The sequence below is a fragment of the Pseudonaja textilis genome, chromosome 6 (assembly GCF_049901715.1).
Source record: "Pseudonaja textilis isolate UNSWEBS1 chromosome 6, rPseTex1.2, whole genome shotgun sequence".
Taxonomy (NCBI): Eukaryota; Metazoa; Chordata; class Lepidosauria; order Squamata; family Elapidae; genus Pseudonaja; species Pseudonaja textilis.
The window spans coordinates 62750503-62769507 of NC_141995.1; the positions used below are offsets into that span (position 1 = coordinate 62750503).

At 53.5% G+C, this 19005-nt stretch overlaps 1 protein-coding gene across 1 annotated transcript; it reads right to left on the reverse strand.

Moving 5' to 3' along the window:
- Nucleotides 1-329: 329 nt before the first annotated feature.
- SH3TC1 (SH3 domain and tetratricopeptide repeats 1) lies at nucleotides 330-16475 on the reverse strand. The gene is made up of 16 exons (XM_087936710.1): nucleotides 16118-16475; nucleotides 14727-14854; nucleotides 13865-13970; nucleotides 12852-12992; nucleotides 11876-12014; nucleotides 11680-11753; nucleotides 10213-10417; nucleotides 9703-9830; nucleotides 9069-9110; nucleotides 6990-8672; nucleotides 6166-6346; nucleotides 4870-5020; nucleotides 3722-3844; nucleotides 3453-3603; nucleotides 2462-2658; nucleotides 330-842 (listed from the first exon to the last, which is right to left on the reverse strand). Exons 1-16 carry the CDS (start codon nucleotides 16392-16394, stop codon nucleotides 606-608), a joined length of 3963 nt encoding a protein of 1320 aa, XP_087792836.1. The 5' UTR covers nucleotides 16395-16475; the 3' UTR covers nucleotides 330-605.
- Between the last annotated feature and the right edge of the window lie 2530 nt (nucleotides 16476-19005).

Here is a 19005-nt window from a genome sequence, read left to right on the forward strand (position 1 = left end):
CCCACCTTGAAGATTAGGCCACGGCCCAGTTCCTTTGATCCTTCTTCCTTCGGAACGCCTCCTGGGGACCCCAGTCGCCCTGCAGTCCTTCATGGATGCAAGCGGCTGAAAAGGATGTTGAACGGACTTCGATGGGACAGTGAAATCCTCAGATTGTAACTGGGTATCGCACTGAACATTATTACTTCGCTCTTTTTCCTATGTAGGCCCATCAGTTGCTGCCTCAGGTAACCTATCCATACTCCAAACACCATTTCCCAAACACACCTGGAACTATGTTAAAAGTTGGAGCATGAGAAAATGTTAAGCTTCAGCTTGTATATTGTTTTAGCATGTTTATTATTTTCAGCTAAATGCTTTTCATCTGAACATGATCACCGTTCGCTGACATCAACTGTTGGGTGGTTTCATAGCCAGCTCCTTCCGAGATCATCCCTGATGCCCTTTCCTTGACTGTCCTTATTTTGGGGGATGGGGGGAGGGAGGAGGAGAGGCTGAGGGCTGCAGGGACGGAAGCTCTTGTTCCCAGGTGCCGGGGGGGGGGGAAGGGGGGAGCTGCTCTCTGTCCGTCTCCGGCCCTCCAGCCGGTGTCCAGAGGAGAGGCCTCATAGGACCTTCCTCCTGGGAGGCCGGTCTGGAGAGAGGTTGATTCTGCAAATATTTAGCTCCATGGCGAAGGCTCTGGCTTTCTGGTAGAAGAAGAGAGACATCTCTCGGTCGATAAGAAAATTGTGGTAAATTATGGCAAGTCTAGTGTAAATCTTCAGTTGCGCTTTCTTGTTTCCCAAGTCCATGGCGGCAGCCAGTGCCAGATTGTAGTATCCTGCAGCATCAAAAGGATCCTGAAACATTAAGCAATAGAGGGGCTGCGATTAGGGTTGTTTTTGTTTTTTAATGGAAACAGGCCAGTCGGTAAGTCAAGTCTAGGACAACAACAAGGATGTCAGGGAATTGCACCCTTGCAATGGCAGCTGTCGAAGTCAGAGACACTGACACAAACTTGTAGTTTTATATAAATATATATTTTACATCTATATATACTTATATAGCCAACCAGGTAGTCTGGCCAAGAGGAGCGTCCTGAGGTAAATCCCAAAGCCCGCAGGGCACTCAGAAGAAAAAAGGCGGGAAAAAAGGGAAACTCCCCCTCCACACCCAGAGCCACCAATCACAGTGCAGATTGCCTCATGCAGGGGAGCCAGGGCTCTCCAACCCATCGACACGAACTGTTCTGCCTCCCTCTTTGCTATTCCCACGAGCGGCTCTGCTCCCCCAACTCTAAAACCCGAGAGCAAGTAAAGATACACCGTCACGGCAGAAAAGACTTTCATTAAGGACGCCCTTGCCAAGGTTGACGCCTTCGAAAGTAATGCAGCAGCGACCTACCTCCCAATTCAACATTGCAATTTTTTGCTTGAACAAAAAGACACAGCCTTACACACACACTCAGAGAGAGAGAGAGAGAGAGAGAGAGAAACCCATATCTGCCACTGAGATTTGGCAATGGTGGCAAAGTTCATTCTGGGCCAAGAAAAACCAGAGTGCCTTTCGTGGTCCCCCTGCCCTCCCTGGCTCCCTCTGCCGGGAAGCGGGCAGGCGACGGTTGGGTGGGTTCTGTGCTGCCGCCTGCAGCTGCTTCGCTCCATGCTCTGACCCTCCCCATAGTTCCCCTGGCCTTGCCCCTCATCTGCTGCCGTGGGGTCACTCCAGCCATCCCAGCCCCTCAGGACTGCCCCTCCCCCCCACACACACACTTTCTTCCTTCTCTCCCGTGGTTTCTTCCCAAGTCCAATCTCCACAATTCACTTCTGTTTGGGGCGTCAAGGGCGTGATAACAAGCAGGGCTTCTCTCCTGGCTTCCGGAGCAGGGGGCAGGCAGAGGAGAAGCTACCTGAGCCTGCAAAGAAGGCAGGAGGGGGGGTGGGGGGTTGAGGTTGTATAGCTGTGCAAGAACAAGCATCTGTTTAATGAGGGTGGCCCATTCCCAAATTAGGAGCCTTTTCTTTGTGCAAAAACATTATGCACCTTTGAGCGCAAGAGGCTCTGGCCTGAAAGCTGCAACTTGGTTGCCTCACTTTTTTTTTTACACAAATTCTTCAAAAAGGGGCCGATACACAGGGGAAGTCAGGGGCAGCAGTCCCTGGGGGGGGGAAACAGTCACGGTCCAAGTCCTCTAAATCCGCAAGGCCTCCTCATCAAATTAAGGAGAGAGACACAGGGAAAGTTACAGGTCTTGGGAGGTGCAGACCGGCCTCTGGCGAGCGGCCTTTCTGGTAAGAGAATCCAGTTTATTTCAGGGGAAACCTGACAAAAGCCGCACTTAGCATAGATTATTTGAAACCCTCCCAGCTCCTCCTCCTCCTGTTCTGTTCTGTCCCCCCTGGGTCTTCCGAAGGAAAGAGGCCGCAACCAGCTGAAGCCAAAGGGATTTCCCCCCTTCAGGTACTTGTTCCTCTCTTACCTTGAGGTCATAGAAGGTGATGTCTCCCAGGAGAAGGTACACTTTGACGTAATAGAGAGCTTCCTCGTCAAACTCCAGCGGGGAGGGGCAGAGGGAAACGGCTTTGAGGAAGAAGTGCTCGGCCAGTTCACACTGCCCCAAGTGATGGTGGATGACCGCCAGGCGGTGGTAGGCTACGCGCTCACTTAGCTGGTCTCCTAGCCAAGAAGGCAAGAGAAAACCACCCATGAAGGAGGGGAAGGTGGCAGGCAGCCGACCAGGGATGGTCCTGATTCACCAGGTTTGGTAGTGAACAGCAGACCCAAAATAGGCCACCAGGAGAACCTCAATGTCCCTTTAATGTAGGATGTGGCCCTGTGCTTGTGCTGAGATGCCGGCTGTGACGGGACCCCAGGGGCCATGAAATCGGCCTTGTTGGTCACACCCTGAAGACTCCCTGGACAAGGCCGTCAGTCACCAGACTCAGCCCTCCTTTTCCCATCCTGTGCACCTAGGAAGCATTTGTGTGATCTGCAGTGACACAAGGCCAATGATACGTCTCTTTCTCTACAATTTTGAATCACCATCACCAAGGCCCTGAAGGTTCAATCCTGGCAACTGGACTGGTTTTTTTATTAGCGGGAGACGTTTCACTGCTCATCCAAGCAGCTTCGTCGGCCAGAGCAAGTCAGGTAGACAGGGAGTCATTGGAAGTCATGATTCAACCTTCGGACACCTTTGTCTGAATTACTTAATTGGCATATTGCAATGCATTTTGGGGTGAAAGGCCCTTAGAGGTTGGTGTGGCAGGAGTTGGTACATTCCAACGAGACTCTGCCTTATGACTTGCTCTAACTGATGAAGCTGCTTGGATGAGCAATAAAACATCTGAAGCCAACAAAAAATTCAGTCCGGTTGCCATGGTTCATCCTTTGGAGGCCTTTGCCTGGATGACCAAGAGTCTCCATTGACTTCCCGAAGCAGTTTTGGGAAATGCCCTGGACGGGTTTACCTAAATTGACACTGAGCATTAGTGACGTCTGGGCGTATCCGAGACATTCTTCATACTTCTGTAAGGTCAAGAACAACCCAACCAACTTGTTGAAGAGGCGAAGTTCAGCGCTGCCGTTTTTGGCCTTCATGGCAAGTGGCAGAGCCTTGTCCTAAAACAAGAGTGGGACACAAAGGGCCGTCTTGCGGAGTGCAACATCACCCAAAGGCGTCGCCCAGCCTTATCTGCCCAAGGACGACCTGGGCGAAGGGTGGGAGGAGGATACCCACCCTGTAGAAGGGCGCCGCTCGCTCCTTTTCCCAGTCTCCGTTGAAGAATATGTCTCCCGAGGCTTCGAGCATTTCCATTTCTAAATTGGGGTCCTGAGAACTCAGAGCAGTGTTGTGAGCCACCTAGGAGGAAAGGAGGGTTCTAGCAGACAGAGCAACACCAAAAGGAACAGTTCAAACAGAATCACCACGCAGCCAAAAGCTCCTTCAGTCCACTTTCTTCTTTTTCCAGTGTTCCATAAATAGGCCCTATGGAATTAGAACTGCCACCAGCCGCCTCTTCTTCTGACGCCACATTTTACATTTGAAAAAGAACTGGGTCATTTCCCCTTTGCTGAAAATGTAGAAGATCTTCTTGAATCACCCCAAATCACAGCCGCAAAACTTTCCACCCTTTCAGCCAAGGCTTGGTGGCATCTCAAAAATGCTAAAGGCACCCCAGAGAAGGTGGTCTAGGCAAGAGCATCCGGAAGAATCCGTGGGAGGGCTGATTCCGCAGGAGTCTGTGGGACCTGATCTGCAATCCGATCCCTACCTCTAACTGGCTGCCTGGGGAAAAGCACCCTTACACGCCATCTTGCAACGGGAAGGGATAGAATTTAAAGGAGCGATAGACGCTTCGGACAAGAGGAACACTCCAGAGGTGATGAGATTCAGCAGGTTCTGACCAGTTCTGGAGAACCGGAAGTGGAAATTTTGAGTAGTCCAGATAACCGGCAAATACCAATTCTGACTGGAGATTTTCCAGTATCCTTCCCCTGCTACGCCCACCAAGCCATGCCCACAGAACCGGTAGTAAAAAAAAAACCCGAATCCCACCCACTGGAACACTCTATTACAAATTGTGAAAGGGAGATATAGCTAGATAGTGTAGATTTCTGTTCATTAGAAAAGAATTTACTACGTTTACTTTTCTCATATATTGCGGTATATGGGGAAATGAGTTGTAAGCACATTTACCTGAGAAAAGCAAACCGAGTGAGTTTCAGAGGGCATCAAGGTATATGGCTGGAAGGCCCACCTCCTCATTGTCAGGCGGGTCATTTTAAAAACAACCAAACTAGCATCTTTTCTTCTTCTTCTTCTTCTTCTTTTTTGAGTTAAAACAATTGAGGAACCCTAACCCTCCCTAGATTCATTCCTCTTACCTGTATGTAAACATCAACTAGTTCGTTCTCCCGCAGGGCGTAATAGATCCTTCCTGCCTGGAGCCAGGCCTGAGCCTCCTTATTTTTGGCCTGAAGATCAATGAATATCCCCAGGCTTCTCTTGAGGTAGTCCAGAGCAGACCGGCACGCCCTGGAGTAGGAGAAGGAGAAGGAGGAGAAGGAGAAATGCTATCTGGCTGATCTTGTATTGTTCTCAAAACCTCCAAGGACCAGTCAGCAGATTATATTTTAATCCACTCTGGATCCTTCTGCCATCTGCAGAAAACCCATGAAACCAAAGTCCAGGTGCCTCTTTTTTTGGGGGGGGGGGAAGCACCTTTGGGAGTGACAGGGGGGAATTGTACATTTAGAATTGAACGATCCTGTTGATGTAGCTTTACAATAAAGCAGAATTAGCTTATCCAGCCGTGTTTCCCGTCCGGTCTACCTGGAAGGCATATATCAATCTTGCAAGTCTGAAAGTACAAATCTCCCACTACCACCATTACAAAGCCTGCTAACTTATGGAGGCTCCTCCGCCCTGAGCCACTTGCTCTATCTACTGTGGGATATTCTCCCTATTATCTGATGTTTTATTCAGATACACCATTGATATCTATTTATCAGCTGCGGAAACCATTCTGGTTAGAATCTTTTTGGAGGCTGTGATCAGACTAACCCCACTTGGACAGAAGGGACGAGGTGTATAGTGGCATCATCCACACCAGCCCTAGAGGCCCCCAGGCAGAACTGCAGCCAACCAACCTCTCCCAGCTGGTGGGTTGTTCGTGTTTTTGTTTCCTGGCATGGTTCCTGCACCAGGCAGGGATAAAAATGGAGCCCTCAGAGCTCTCGGGATGAGAGAAGTTAGAAAAGTTCCACCAGATTCTGCTCGTCATGAAGCTCAGAAAGCGGGTGGCAGGCCAGGATCCTCCGGGGCTTTCCCTGCAGCACCAGAATCTGGGCCTTCTAAGCCTGTTCTGGGGGTCCCTTCCCTCGACAGAAGGGAAGGGACCCCCACCCACCCTTGGAGAGAGGGCAAGCATCCTGCAGCAGCAGCAGCAGCTGAGGGGAAGGGCTGGACAAGGCTGCAGCATGTCCAGTAGAGTTCAGGACAGGACAAGGTCAACTGGCTCACAGCGATGGAAACTTTAATCCCAGGCATCAGGAGCCGGCCTGTTCTTGGGGTAAAGTAGCCTTTTGTCATGGGAAAGAGAGCCTCCCCTGCCTGCAGGGGGCCACTTTTGTAAGGGACAGAGCCCTCTTTGCTGGAAGCTCCCGCGTTGCAGTGCCTACCTTTCTGTCCCCAGAGACAGGTAGAGCTGGCTGAGGGTCTCTAGCACCTGCCCTTCCATGACCTTGTCGGACATTTTCTTCGCCAGGGTGAGCTGATATTCGTTGTAGAAGACACACTGAGCTGGATCTGGGACAACCGCGCTGTGGAAATGACACAGATGCTGGACAGCCTGGAGTTGCCCTAGAAAGGAGGAGCGCTTGGCCCATTAATGCCGGAAAATCTTCCAACAGCAAGAGGCCCTCGGCCCCCACCAGCTTTTCACCAGCCTGGAGAGCAGCCCTTTACGTGTGGGAGGCGGCCACCACTTTCCTTGCAGTGAACCACATCGACAGGAGTGGGCAGCAAGTCCTCTTTCTTAGGGCATCCCCAAAGAGCGTTCGGGCTTCTAGGGGTTTCCTGTCTGTTGTCCTAGGCAGCCCGTGAAAGGTCACCATTTTTTAAAAGCAAATTTTAATTTTGAACATAAGAAGGAAGAAGGCATGTAAAACTCAGTCTTACCCTATGCAGAGCCCTACTCAAACCATCATCCAGAGAAAAGTTTGCAAAGTATTGGGGTATTGAATAGGGAGGAAGAGGAGGAGGAGGAGGAGGAGGCAGAGGCAGAAGCTTCCTGCATCTTCTGTCCCTTGATGGTTCCAGGTCATAGCAGAGGGAGAAGCAAAGGTAGCAGACTTGCTTCGAAATAGTGGACAAAAGAAACCTGATCGACTCCCTCAAACCCTAAGAGATCCACCTTAGCTCCCCTGGGCCCTTCGCCTTGGTAGCTGGGGAAAAGCTGCATGGCATCGTTTATCCTAATTGGGAACCTGGGAAATGAATTTACCTTCCACATCCTCGCGTTCCATCGCCACCAGAAAGGCCCACTCATAGCAATTCCTCCCCTTCTCCTTCTGGGCCCCATGGGCATAGTGGTGCCCCAGCCGGAGGAGGACGGCCACAAAGTTCCCCCCGCATTCTCCACTGGGGAGCCCGGAGAAGAGCTGGATAGCTTTGACCAAGAAATGCTCCCCGAGGCTTTGGGCAGACGAGTGCAGGCACAAGATGCCCAGGTTGGCCAAAGCCACTGCCTCATTAACCACGCTGCCCGTCTCTCTGGAAAGGCTAAGTGCTCTGAAGTAGCTCTCCGCAGCTCGCTTGGGCTGATTCCTCCGTCTCAGACTAATGGCCGCCATGTTATGGATGACGCCCAACTGCTGGCGGGTGCTCCAGGGGGACTCTGCGACGGCGCTTAAAATGCACAGAGCCGTGTCGTCCTGCTGATGGAGGATGTAGAGCCAGCTGAGGAAAACCAAGTGGTGAATGGTGTCTTCCGCCACTTGTGCACTTGTGTTCAGCTCTAGAACCTCCTCCATGTAGCCGATGGCTTCCTCGTACTGCTTGTACCGGCTGTGCAGCTGAGAAAGTTTGTAGTAAATGATGCTGCGCAGCTTCTGGCTGCCCCTGCTCCCTTCCAGCGCATGAAGCAGTTCTCGGAGGTAAAAGGCCATGAGTGGAGGGTCTGTTTGTCCTCCAGGTGTGGGACTGAGGACTTTGGAGGCGTTCCTTAGCACCAACTCGATGCCTCTGAAGAGCTCCAGCAGAGAACAGGAGCTGCGGGAAGACACAACCTTGGCGCAGCTGAGCGCAAGGTGGGGCAGGCACTGCTGGCTGTAGAGTTGGCCAAGCTTCAAGTAGCAGTCCACGGACCCCCTGCCACTGGGCAGCCCCTGGCCTGCATTCAGCAGCTGCTGCAGCCTCTCCAGGAAGGGGGCTGGCTCCTGCCCCTGCTTGAAACGCAGGCAGTGCTTCGCCAGCAGGAAGCAGGCTCTGGCCTCGGCGTTTCTACTCCGGCTGAGCACAGCTCTTTTCAAGGCATAGTTCAAGACCTCCAGGGCCATCTCCGCCCCGTCCGTGTCGCTGGCCAGGCCCATCAGCAAAGAGGCAGTTTTGTCCAGGAAGGAAGCGCTTTTCTCCACATTCTTCTGTTTCAGGTAAATGCCCGTCAGGTGGGTGTACAGAGTGGCTACCAAGTGGAGGTCTTGAAAACGCCCCCGTAGGGTTGCCAGAGCTTCTTCAAAATACACCCGAGCTTGAGACAGCTTGAACCTCCGGAGACTCATTCTTCCCAGCAGGTAGCAGAGCCGCGTCGTGGCCCAGGGCAGGTCGGCTTGCCTGGCCGCTGCCCGAGCTCGAGCCAAGTAATCCAGCAGCTCTTCCTCCGTGGCATCGCCACGGATGGACGTCTTGAGAAAGGACAACGGAGGGTCATAGAGGCCCCTGAAGCCGTCTTCATAGCCTTCCCGATTCAAAAACGACAACAGCGAATCAGGAGCGTCTGGCCCCAAAGTGCCCCGCTGGCGCATGGAGAAACACGGCTTCTGCCAAAGGGGGGGCTCCTGCCTGTGGCAAGTGGGAAGCTGCTGCTGCTTATCTTTGGTGGGTTGAAAGTCCTTCATCCTCATCAGTGACCTCACTGCTCTGCATGGAGTTGGACCCTCCTTTTCCTTCAGGGAGGAAGGGGCCATTTCTGAAAGACACAGAAAGAGGAAGGCTGCAAGTCCCAGGGCTGGTGCCAGGTTGCTTCTCTTCCGGGTGAGTTTCCATCCGTTGCTTCGTGCCCAGCCTTCAGGGGCTGTAGCGAATAGGTTGACCCCCCCCCCACCGTCCTCTCTGTGACAGCCCCTCAGACATGGGGACACTGCTATCATGCCACCCCACGTCCTTCTTCTTGCTTAGGCGAGATATCAAAGAAACCTTCATTAGATGCCTGCATTAAGCACCTTCATTAGATACAGATATAAAAGGTACCAAGTAAAGCTTCCATCATGCATCCTGCCAGCCCAGTGTTTCCTCCTCCACCTTGTTTTACACTTTAAAAAAGAACAAAAACGTTCCCTCCGTTTTGAATATTTACACCTTTTACCTGGCCCACAAGGTTTCTGGAGGCCGCTGTCATCCTGGGCATCTGTAAGATGAGACAAATGAGAACATCGTTCAGGCCATGTTTTGCTTATTGGATGCCTACTATTATTTGGAGGCCTAATACTGTAGAGAGACTCGAACTCCCACCCTGGGAGCTCTGCAACACCCTGGAGACTTTACCGGAGGATGCCAAATTTAGGCCTGGACACACACAGATTTGTTGGGTTGGTGATGACAAATTTCCAAGTATGGTTTCAGCTGGAGATCAGAACTTTACGTCGTCGCCAAACATCCTGCAGGCTCTGATTTTGTTCTCCTTCCCTCCCCCCCTCCCTCCCTCCCTCCCTCTCTTAAATGACCCGTTAAATCCTTTGAAACGGAAGAAATTCATATTCCAGCTGCATTCATTCTCATTTGAGCTTCACTCTGCGGAAGCTTTCAAATGATTGAATCCTTAAATTCGTGCTCACTCAGTTCCTTGAGTTGGAGGCTAATGAAATGTAAGTAACACATAACTTGGCAGTTCATACGGCGACTTGTATTTTTCTTTTTATCAAACTGCCAAGAGTCCAAGAGGCGCCCAGAAGCTTTGCACCCTAGTTCCACACAGGGCGGGAGCTGCAAACCCCGCTCACCGATTTGATAGATGCGGCAAACGCTCTCCTGGGAAGTTTGGGCCAAGAGCCTGGCCAGGTTATCCAAAAGGGATTCCTCCTTCACGAAAGAGTCGCCATCGTCCTTGAAAAAATCCGTGCATGGGAGTCTGAGAAAGGGGAAACATGATCAGGCAACTTTAGGACTTACATGGCTTTCCGGGGCAAGTCATCCTTACCCAAAAATGAGGAGGAGGAGGAGGAGGAAGAGCAAGGAAGCAATCTAAAAAGCGGGGACAAAAATGGGAGATGAGAAGATAGAAGCGTCGGCGACATTATTTTGAAGGGAAGTCCGCTGACCCATCGAAAGGTTCTTGTCTTGAGGGCCCACCCGGGGGCCCCTCCCCCCACCTTCCTTGAGGCAGGGAAGGAGGTGCAGGTGGTGGCCAGGAGGTCTGCTTCCTTATCCCCAACACACCAGTCAGGAAGGACCTTCTCTGCCTCACCTGATGGGACACCCGACAAGCCCTTATTGACTCGAACGGCACTTACTCTGCGGCAATGGCCAGGAAGCCTTCAGGCGCCACGCAGCTGCTCTGCACGAAGCCAACCTGGCCCGAAGAGAGACGCCTCCCCACAAACCAAGGCATGCACCTCATGAAATAGCCCATGATTTCAATTTTATCTCCTTTTTGGAAACTGATCTCGTCTGGCAGAGCACCTTCGTGGCTGACGACCGTGACAGAGAATCCTGCGGCTGGACGATACGGAATTCAGAAGACATCAAATAAGTCCATAACTTGCCAGGGATGTTCATCTTAATGTTACACGTTTCACAGAGAGGACTCGTTAGAAATAAGAGGTCATTCAACCCACCCGGCTTAAAAGTGGAGCTTATTTCTCAGCCTATGATATCCCCGGCAATAACCAGAAATAAGAGCAGACTGAAGTATTTTTTTCCAGGCAAAACAGCTAGGGCTTCTAGTTGCAATGGCTCCCCAGCTGATGTGTCTCTTCCTGGGATTTTTTTTTTTTGAGGGGCGGGGTGTCAGCTGTTTTGTGCCCCCATCCACAACACCACCAGCACAGCCATTAAACTGGATGGATGGAGGCTGGTCTCCAACCTTCTCTTTGTGACGGTGGGAGTGTTTGCACAAGGGGCCCAGGAGGAAACTGTGAAGGTATCTGGGCCTTTCCCAGCCTCAGTTTAGGCCTGAGGTCACCCACGGGGCTTCTCCCATCAGGCCCCCGGAGGCCCTTTGGTGGGACCGGAAGTTCCACGGGGCAGTTCTGGTGCTACCTGGTGCCTCCACAGCTCCAGATACTATTAACCGCGGGGATCTTTCAGGGTCACCACAAAGGATGGGAGAGGACACAACTGTGCAGTAGATCTTTAATGGGGGGGGGTTTCTTTTTGTGGCAAGGCAGAAGGGGGGGCCCTGAGGGTCTGCAGGCTCCCCTTAAGGCTGTTTACCATCCACCTGGGGCCAGGGAAGGGGCCTCACCCAATGACCCCCAGGATGGGGATGAGGACACTCATCTTACTTCTCAGCCGATTTGGAGTGTGTCTCTCCAGCTCCTCCTCCGTTCCTGGAAGCCCCACAGGGAGCTTTGAACCTCCTCACTTATCATCCTGATGCTCTGCATCCATGGCCTAGGGAGCCCCTTTGAGCTCTCCTCCTGCTGGCTAATGTCCTCCCAGAAACCATCTCTCTCTCTCTATCTCTCTCTCATTCACCTGTCCGAGCCAATATTTTAAGCAGAATTTCCCCGCAAACAGCTCTGGCAGGAGAGGGGATCATCAGAGGGTTTGGAGGAGGAGGAGGAGGAGGAGGAGGAGGAGGAGGAGGAGGAGGAGGAGGAGGAGGAGGAGGAGGAGGAGGAGGAGGAGGAGGGGGGAACCCTGTCACAGCACCAGGAGGTTGAGTAAATGGGCAGCATTTACATGTTACGTTGAAGGGGCCTCTTCAAGTCACAGATGCAGAAATTAAAACCCCGACTTTACTTATCGCTCCTCACCCGCTTGATCTGTGGCTGGAAGCGCAGTTAGGCAGGCCAACCCGTCCGATGCTGCGTTTGCTTTCAGGAACCATCTACAAATTCAAGAAAGTCCTGTTCAGCCCCACTGCCGCCCTGCGCTGGAGAGGAGCCCAACCCCCGGAGCTCCCCTCCAGGCAGAGGGAAGGCCTGCAAGGGGACCCAGGTGGGGACCTACTGATGGAAAGGCACAGGGGGCTCCGAGGCATCTGTGGGGCGGCCGTCCCGGACTTGCTCTGGAGCTGCCGATTCCACCTGGCAAACGGCTCTTGGATCGGCTGCATCGACGTCCTCGGGACAAAACCCAAAATAGGCACCTGAAGGGGGGGGGGAGCACCACATGAAACGGGGGGCGCATTCTGCCATTGTGGGTGCGGTCGTCGTTCCTCAGAGAATAACCCTGTGCTCGGTCGGAGAAGGGAGGAGGGAGACCCCGTGACGGAAGTAGCGCTTTCTCCCCAGGTAGAGCAGAAACACCTCCGACCCCATTCCGTCAGGTTTTTTAACCCCGTTGCGAGATGGAAGTCCAAGAGGACTGGGGAGAATCTTGGAGAACTCAAGGCTTCTTCTTCGCAGTGGAATACGGGGCTGGGAGGAGAGGATGAAGGCAGATCGACGGCCCAGTCCAGTACTTTTCCCTGTACTATTCACGGATTAGCAGCCCTTCTACATTTTGCGCTAATTACAATTTCTGGAGACATTTTTTGAGGTTAGCCTCGCAGAGAGCATGCTCTCATGGTTAAGACGGAGTGTAACTACGCTGCAGGTAATGGTTGCCAAATCCAACCACGTGTAAATGCAACTCCTCCAATAGGCCCCTCCACACAAACACCAGTTCCAAGTCTTGGCACAGAGGAGGAGACAGACAGACAGACGGATGGATGGATGGACAGACAGACAGACAGACAAGGAGAGAGAGAGAGAGACAGGCAGGCAGACAGAAGAGTGATCCCAGCCAGAGCAGAGGCACCTCCATGTCCAAATCCAGCTCCCTTCCAACCAACAGACCCTCTTATTTTGACTTTATTTGACGTCACCTTTTCCTCACAATGTCACTGAATGGAGGCGGCAGGACTCAAAGCTGCTGCTCGCATCTCATTCAGTTCAGCAGGTGTAAAACCCTGTTTTGCAAGTGCAGGTAAAACCCCAGGTACCTTCCTGAATTAAGAGTCCTCTGTAGAGCCTATGGAGGCCACTTTCATCTAAGAGGACCTCAATTCCAGCAGCTTCTTCGGGTGAAGAGAGCCAGAAAGAGTCGTCCAGCAACAGGGTCTCCAGGCAGGGGCTTAAAAAACCTGTCAAAGGCAACGTTCCTGTTATCCAACGGGGCCTATTCTTTAGGAATGAGTAGCATTCATCTGGAGCCCACCTTTTTTCCTAGAAGGACCACAGATTTTGACAAGGGACCCAAAACTCTTTGACCTCCAGAGAGTTTCCAACCCACCCCAGCTTCAAGAGGCCAAGGAGAGGCAGAGCCGTGGGGCAGCCCTGCCTTATGGTGCAAAAAGGATTCTTCGCTCCCCAAAACAGGCTTCCTTGCTCTGACAATTGCTGCCATTTCTGATTCTGACCATTTCAACCTGAATACTGCAAAACTTCAGGGAGGCCCTGAGGGTCTCAGTCCCTCAACTGGGGCCCTTCCTGGCCTCTGAACAGAAGCTCCCTTTTCTGGCCCTTCAAGCAGCAAAAAGTCCCCAAGGATGGAACTGGCGGGTGTTGGCTATAGGGCCGCGTTGCAGTCCACCCACCCACCCACCCCCTACCCCCGCCAGTTATTTGCCTTGCAGTGGAACAAGACAGATTTTATATATTCCTGTCCTTGGATAGGGAAGGAATCAGTGCCGGGAAAGGTGGATTTTACCACCCTGGGAATTTTGTCCATCGTTTTTCTTGGCTCAGAAGTTGGGAAGCTAGAACAGGAGAAGGGCCAGGGCAGTGGAGCCACCGGTAGATCTTGGACTCAGGGAGGCGGATCCTGTCTGAATAGTTTGGGATTCCAAAACTCTTCTCACGAAAACCCTTCGTGAGTAGCGTGAAATTAGCTGAAGCACTATTGGGCACAACATTAAAAACAGGATCTTCACATTTGTATTTCTTAAGCAATGCCTTAATTTCCAGAGCACCAACAGCCAACCAAAATACTAAATCTTCTTATGTGTTGCTTTACCAAGAGAGTAGTAGGTCATAAACTTCCAGGCTTCCTCCAAGGTCCAAAATGTGATGGCAATGCGATGATCTTCACTGTGGATGGACAGCAATCTGGCCGACAATTCCTGAGGAAGGCAACAAAAGTAGTAAATCTTTGAGTTTAAACAAAAGAAACTCATAGTGGCAGCCTAATTCTGCATTACCCCTTTGTTCTCTCTTGAAAAGGCCACAAATACGACTGTCCAAAAGTGGAAAACAGACTGATGCAGCTAAGTCCTGCCTTTCACTGGCCTGGTTACATCTCTTCTTAAAAATATTTAAGTTTAGTAATCATTACTCCATTATGTTATACGTTAAAAAATCATTCTGTTTATTTTCTGAATGGGTTATATGGCCCACGTGTAGAAACGGAGACCGACCTCCACATAAGGCCCTCCGCAGAATCTCGTGGGACAACCAAACCTCCTCTAACTCTCTTTGGGAGAGAAGAGGGGATCGGGGGGGGGGGCAAGAAGAAAGGGGGGAGGCCCCCCGTTCAGGAGGTCCACAGCCCCTGATCTCACGGCCAAAGGTTCCAGGACCCCAAATTTGGGGAGGGTCCTTGGTTCCAGGGGTTTCCCCGAAGGCTTCCCCTGTCGCTCTTGCCAAGCCCCCACCAAGGGGAAGCGGAGAGGGCCTCCACCGCCCCCTCCCACCGCCTGCAGCTGCCCCCCTTCAGGAGAACCTTCAGGCTCTTCGTGGCAGAAGAGGCCACTGGGGCACCGCCTGTGCCCAGGAGGAAAACCGTGGCGGAGGCGTCGCTGCTCCTCTCCCCCTCAGCCTGGGAACCGCGTGGAGGAGCCCCTGGATCCACGATAGGACAAAGGCCTCCACGAACTTACACTCAGAACCGCCACGGCCCGTTGGCTGTCGTTCTCCAGGAGACGGAGTCTTCCCTGCAGATAGGCCTGCAGCTGAGGATCGGTACGGCCCGTCCTCCGTCTGGCCAGGGTCACCTTCAGGAAGAGAGCTGGGAAAGGCAGGGTGACGGGTGGCGGAAAGGCCCCCAGGGACAGCCCCCTCCCCCCCCTCCCCCCTCCCCCATTGAGGGCAGTGGTGCTTTCGAAAATGTCTCCTCTCCTTTGGGGCAGCTCTGGGGCTCCGGTGTGAGCAAGGAAGCGTCACTTTGCATTGCAAAACGTCAGAAAACAAGCAAGTGAAATAATAACCACTATTTTTTTCCTGAAACGAGTCATCCAGTAGAATCTCCTCTGCAAAGGAGATCAGGAGGAGCAGAGGTGGGATTCTGACCGGCTCTGACCGGCTCTGCAGAACCGTTGGGAGAACCGGCGAATGCCTCCTTTGACCGGCCCCGCCAACCCCACCTCTTCTCGCCTCCCATCGAGTCCCAGCTGACCGGCTGGGTCTCCTTGGGTTGCCCTGCCCAGGAGAAGGGAGCTGGAAAGCAGGCTAGTGGGGTGGGGAGGGGAGGGGGATTTTGCAGTATATCCTCCCCCTGCCACGCCCACCCAGCCACGCCCCCACAGGACTGGGGCATAAAAACATTTTGAATCCCCCCCATTGAGGAGGCTCCTCCTCCTCCTCCTCCTCCTCCTCCAAGGGACCCAGCATGCTGCCCAGCAAGAGGGGTCAGGACCTCCCCCCCCCAAGCTCTGAATAACGTTCCCACACCTCCCAGCGGGCTGCCTGACCCCCTCCTGCACGTTCGGGCCTCCCTTTCCCATCCTCGGAGGAACTTCATTTCCGCTGCAGAATTTATTCCCTTCTGCCCATTTAATTCAATATTCTCCTTTTGTCATAAATCTCATTGGGAGCCTTGAGGGTTTCCAGGGTAGAAAGACAGGGAATCAACCCCAAAATAAAGCACCAACGCTAGTAAACATTTAAGCACCATTCCCGTCTCATAGGATAAAAGTATTTATCCATATATTATTTTTACTCGATTTTATGTGCCGCTTTAGCCTCCTTTCTTTGCTGCAAGCCATGGGGAATGGTGCTGCCTGGGACAGATTCTCATTCAGCAGATGGTGGTTTGCTGAATCACAAAAGCATCTCAAACTAGTCAGGAAAATGAGACCACAAACTTCCACTCGGGCCGGCCAGGGATTGTATTAGGGGGAGGGGGGCGTGGAGGGAGCACCCCCAAAGTTCAGCCTGATCTTTGCAGTTCAGAGAAGAAACCCAGGCACAAGTCAAAGGAAAGTTGGAAAATGAGGGGGGAGGGAGAAGTGTGGTGGCTGTGTGTGTGTGTGTGTGTGTGCGTGTGTGTTACCTTTCTGCGGCTGTGGCCATATAACTCCCTCCTTCCCAGCTGGAGAGGGCAGGGCCTTTGAGGGGGCTGGTGGAGCCAACTGGCCGGGGTCCGGCTGTCCCAGGAGCTCAGGTTCTCCTCCTCCCCAGTGCGGGGCCTGCCCTGCTCCGGGGCCAAGAGGAGGGCCGAGGAAAGGCTCTTCCTGGGGGACGACGTCAGACATGGCGGCTTCAGGGCTCCTCTCAGCTTCTTCGTCGTCTTCTGCTGCTGCTGCTGCTGCTGCTCCCGAGGGCTCCATGGTGTCTAGGTGGGCAGCAGAAACACCTGGTCGCCCAAGGCCTCCATGGCAACCCCCACACCGGGTGGGCCTCGGCCTTCCTTCCCAGCCCCACTTCACCCCCAGCTGCCTCATCAGCAGTCAGGACTAAGAGGAGGAGGAGGAGGAGGAGGAGGAGGAGGAGGCCACTGCTGCACCTGGGGTGTTTCCTGAGCGCCTGAAGTCCATCAACTGAACCGGGAAGGGAGTTCACCTCCTTCACTCCCCTTTAGCGGTTCTGCCAGATCCCCCTGGACATATCCCTGTTTCTCTCCGATGAAGGAGCCAACCTGGGCACCGGCCCTGCCGGAAGGGAGAGCCTGAGTGTCTTGAGGACAGTGTGGGCCGAGGCTGCCTCTGGACTGACCTTCTGGGAAGGCGGGGATTCTCCCAGAGCAGCCAGACTTCGGCAGCTGCTGCGGACGGAGTTGGGAGGGAGGGGGCCGCCTCAGCCGGGCCCAGCACAGACCCAGGTTCCTCCTTGCCTGTTGGTTGCCTTGGGAGGGATGCTGGCCCAGTGGGGTGATTGCCAGGTGGAGACGGGCAGGGTCATGCCTCCCAGATGCCCGCGTGGTCTGACCCAGCCGGTGCTCCAGCCTCAGCCTTGCCAGGGGCACCTTGAGGGCCAGCGGGAGGAAAGGGCGGGGAAGGTGGCCAAGGCCCCTCCCCTCCTCGCAAAAGGCCCCACCCACCCGCTCAAACGGGGGGGCTTTGGGAGAGGGCTGGTGCCGCTGCAGGGCCCCCCTCCCCCCCATGGGCCTGGTCCCCCCCCCCCAGGTCCAAGAGTGGGCAGCGGCGCCTGCAGCCTTCCTGGCCTCCCTGCGAGAGGCTGCTCTCCCCTCCTTGCTCAGGGTCGCCCCTAAAGTCTTGCTCCTTGTCCAGGGTGTGAAATAAAACCAGAAACACCCAAAGGGCCAACTTAGCGGGCGCCTACCTCCTTCTCGTCTTGCTCTCTCCCAGATTTTCACTCTGCTACTCCAAAAGTGCTGATCCTTCCCTTCCTGTTCGGGCTCCCGGCTCGTCCCCCCACCCGATTCTCTCTCTCTCTCTCTCTCTCTCTCTCTCACACACACACACACACACACACACACACACACACACACGTGCTTTCTTTTCCTGTTGGCTGTGGGCTAATCGGCCCTTTTTGCAAACTCAGCAGGTTGACCTTTAACAGGCTCCGTTAATCTTCACAGCCTCTTGCTCCAAGGTCTTGCGAGCCAAACTCCTGGGTCCGTGGGAGTCCAGAACCTCGTTCCCCCTAGAACCCCAAGACCTGAATTAATCCCCCCTTTTCTTCCCAGCCCCAGATCTCAGCCCTCCTGGAGACGAGGCCTTCCGAGACCAGGCAGGCAGCCGGTCTTGCACCCAGAGGACCAAGAGGGTCCCCACCGGCGAGCAGAGAGGCAACTTCTGAGCTGGCTGCAAAGTCCACCCCAACCGCCTGAAGAGCCTCTTGCGATGCTCCCCGAGGGCGGCCACCAGGCACGGAGGTTGACCCTGAGACCAAGAGATCAGGAGCAGCTATGAAGAGGCCCAACTTGTCCACGGCTTCTCCGGTTTGTTCTTTACCGCCTCGGGCTCACCAAGACCCTCCTCTCGGCATTTTCCCTTCAGAGTCACACCTGCTTGTCACATCTTCTTCGGGGGTTTTCCAACAGGTTCTCTTACTGTCATGTCTACTGTTTGTTTTCTGTGTGGATGGAGTTCTAAATCCGTCTTGATTTGAAAAGCACTTCTGGAATAGAAAAGTGCTACAGCGGGTTTTTTTTTTAAATAGACCTTTTTTATTAGATCCTTTGATGGTGCACAACTTTCTCTTTCCAGATGCCCAGATTTGATTTTCCTGCACGTGAAAACCCAAAACACGATCTCCTCCCTTCCCAGATTCCTTTTCGGTGAATCTGATGTTTGGAATTTTTCTGACAGGAAGCTGTGGATCCAGGACTGTTGGGGTGATGGGACTTCAGCACTTCCTCTCATTGTTTCCTGCAGGGACCGGCCCCTTTCCTGCTGTATTAGGCTGCCCACTTGGCTGGTCCCCCTCCAGTTTCTACACCACCTTCTGAAGCACATCCGAACGGTGCCGCCGGGGTTCGAGTGGATTGTGGCTCTCGCTCTCCTCCTCCTCCTCCTTTTAAAATGCAGCTCCTTGCTCTCTACTTCAAAGAGCAGCCCTTGGAGAGCATTTGAGTCGCACCTCTGCACAAACTTTGGCGCTGGACGTGCTTTGGGACAGAGTCCACTAGGGCTCTCCTTCCCCATTCAGGCATGGAGATTGTAAATTACTCTGCAGAAGAAAGGAGGAGCCGCTCAAAGACACTCACTAGCCAACTGGGGAGAGATACGTGCCAGAAAGCAGGTCTGTGAGGCAGATCCCGGCTGCTCCAAAAGCCGCCTCTGAGACCCACAGCAGGCGGAGGGAGGGGTGGGTCTTTGTGCCACAAGGGAAGCCACTGCTCCTCCGTCGGTAGCTCAGACGATGGAGAGTTCGGCTCAGACGGAGGGCAGAGGCAGAAGTGGACGTTGTTGTGAGTGGGCCCAGGACACAGGCGAATGCAAAGTCCTTTACTTGGGAGGCAGAGTTGCGATCCTA

Coding starts and splice junctions, on each gene's coding strand:
- SH3TC1 (XM_087936710.1), bottom strand. CDS start 16,394: ATGGAGCCCTCGGGAGCAGCAGCAGCAGCAGCAGCAGAAGACGACGAA. Junction 3,845..4,869: donor TAGTTGATGTTTACATACAG/GTAAGAGGAATG, acceptor CTTTCCTCCTAG/GTGGCTCACAACACTGCTCT. Junction 3,604..3,721: donor GAGCGGCGCCCTTCTACAGG/GTGGGTATCCTC, acceptor CTCTTGTTTTAG/GACAAGGCTCTGCCACTTGC.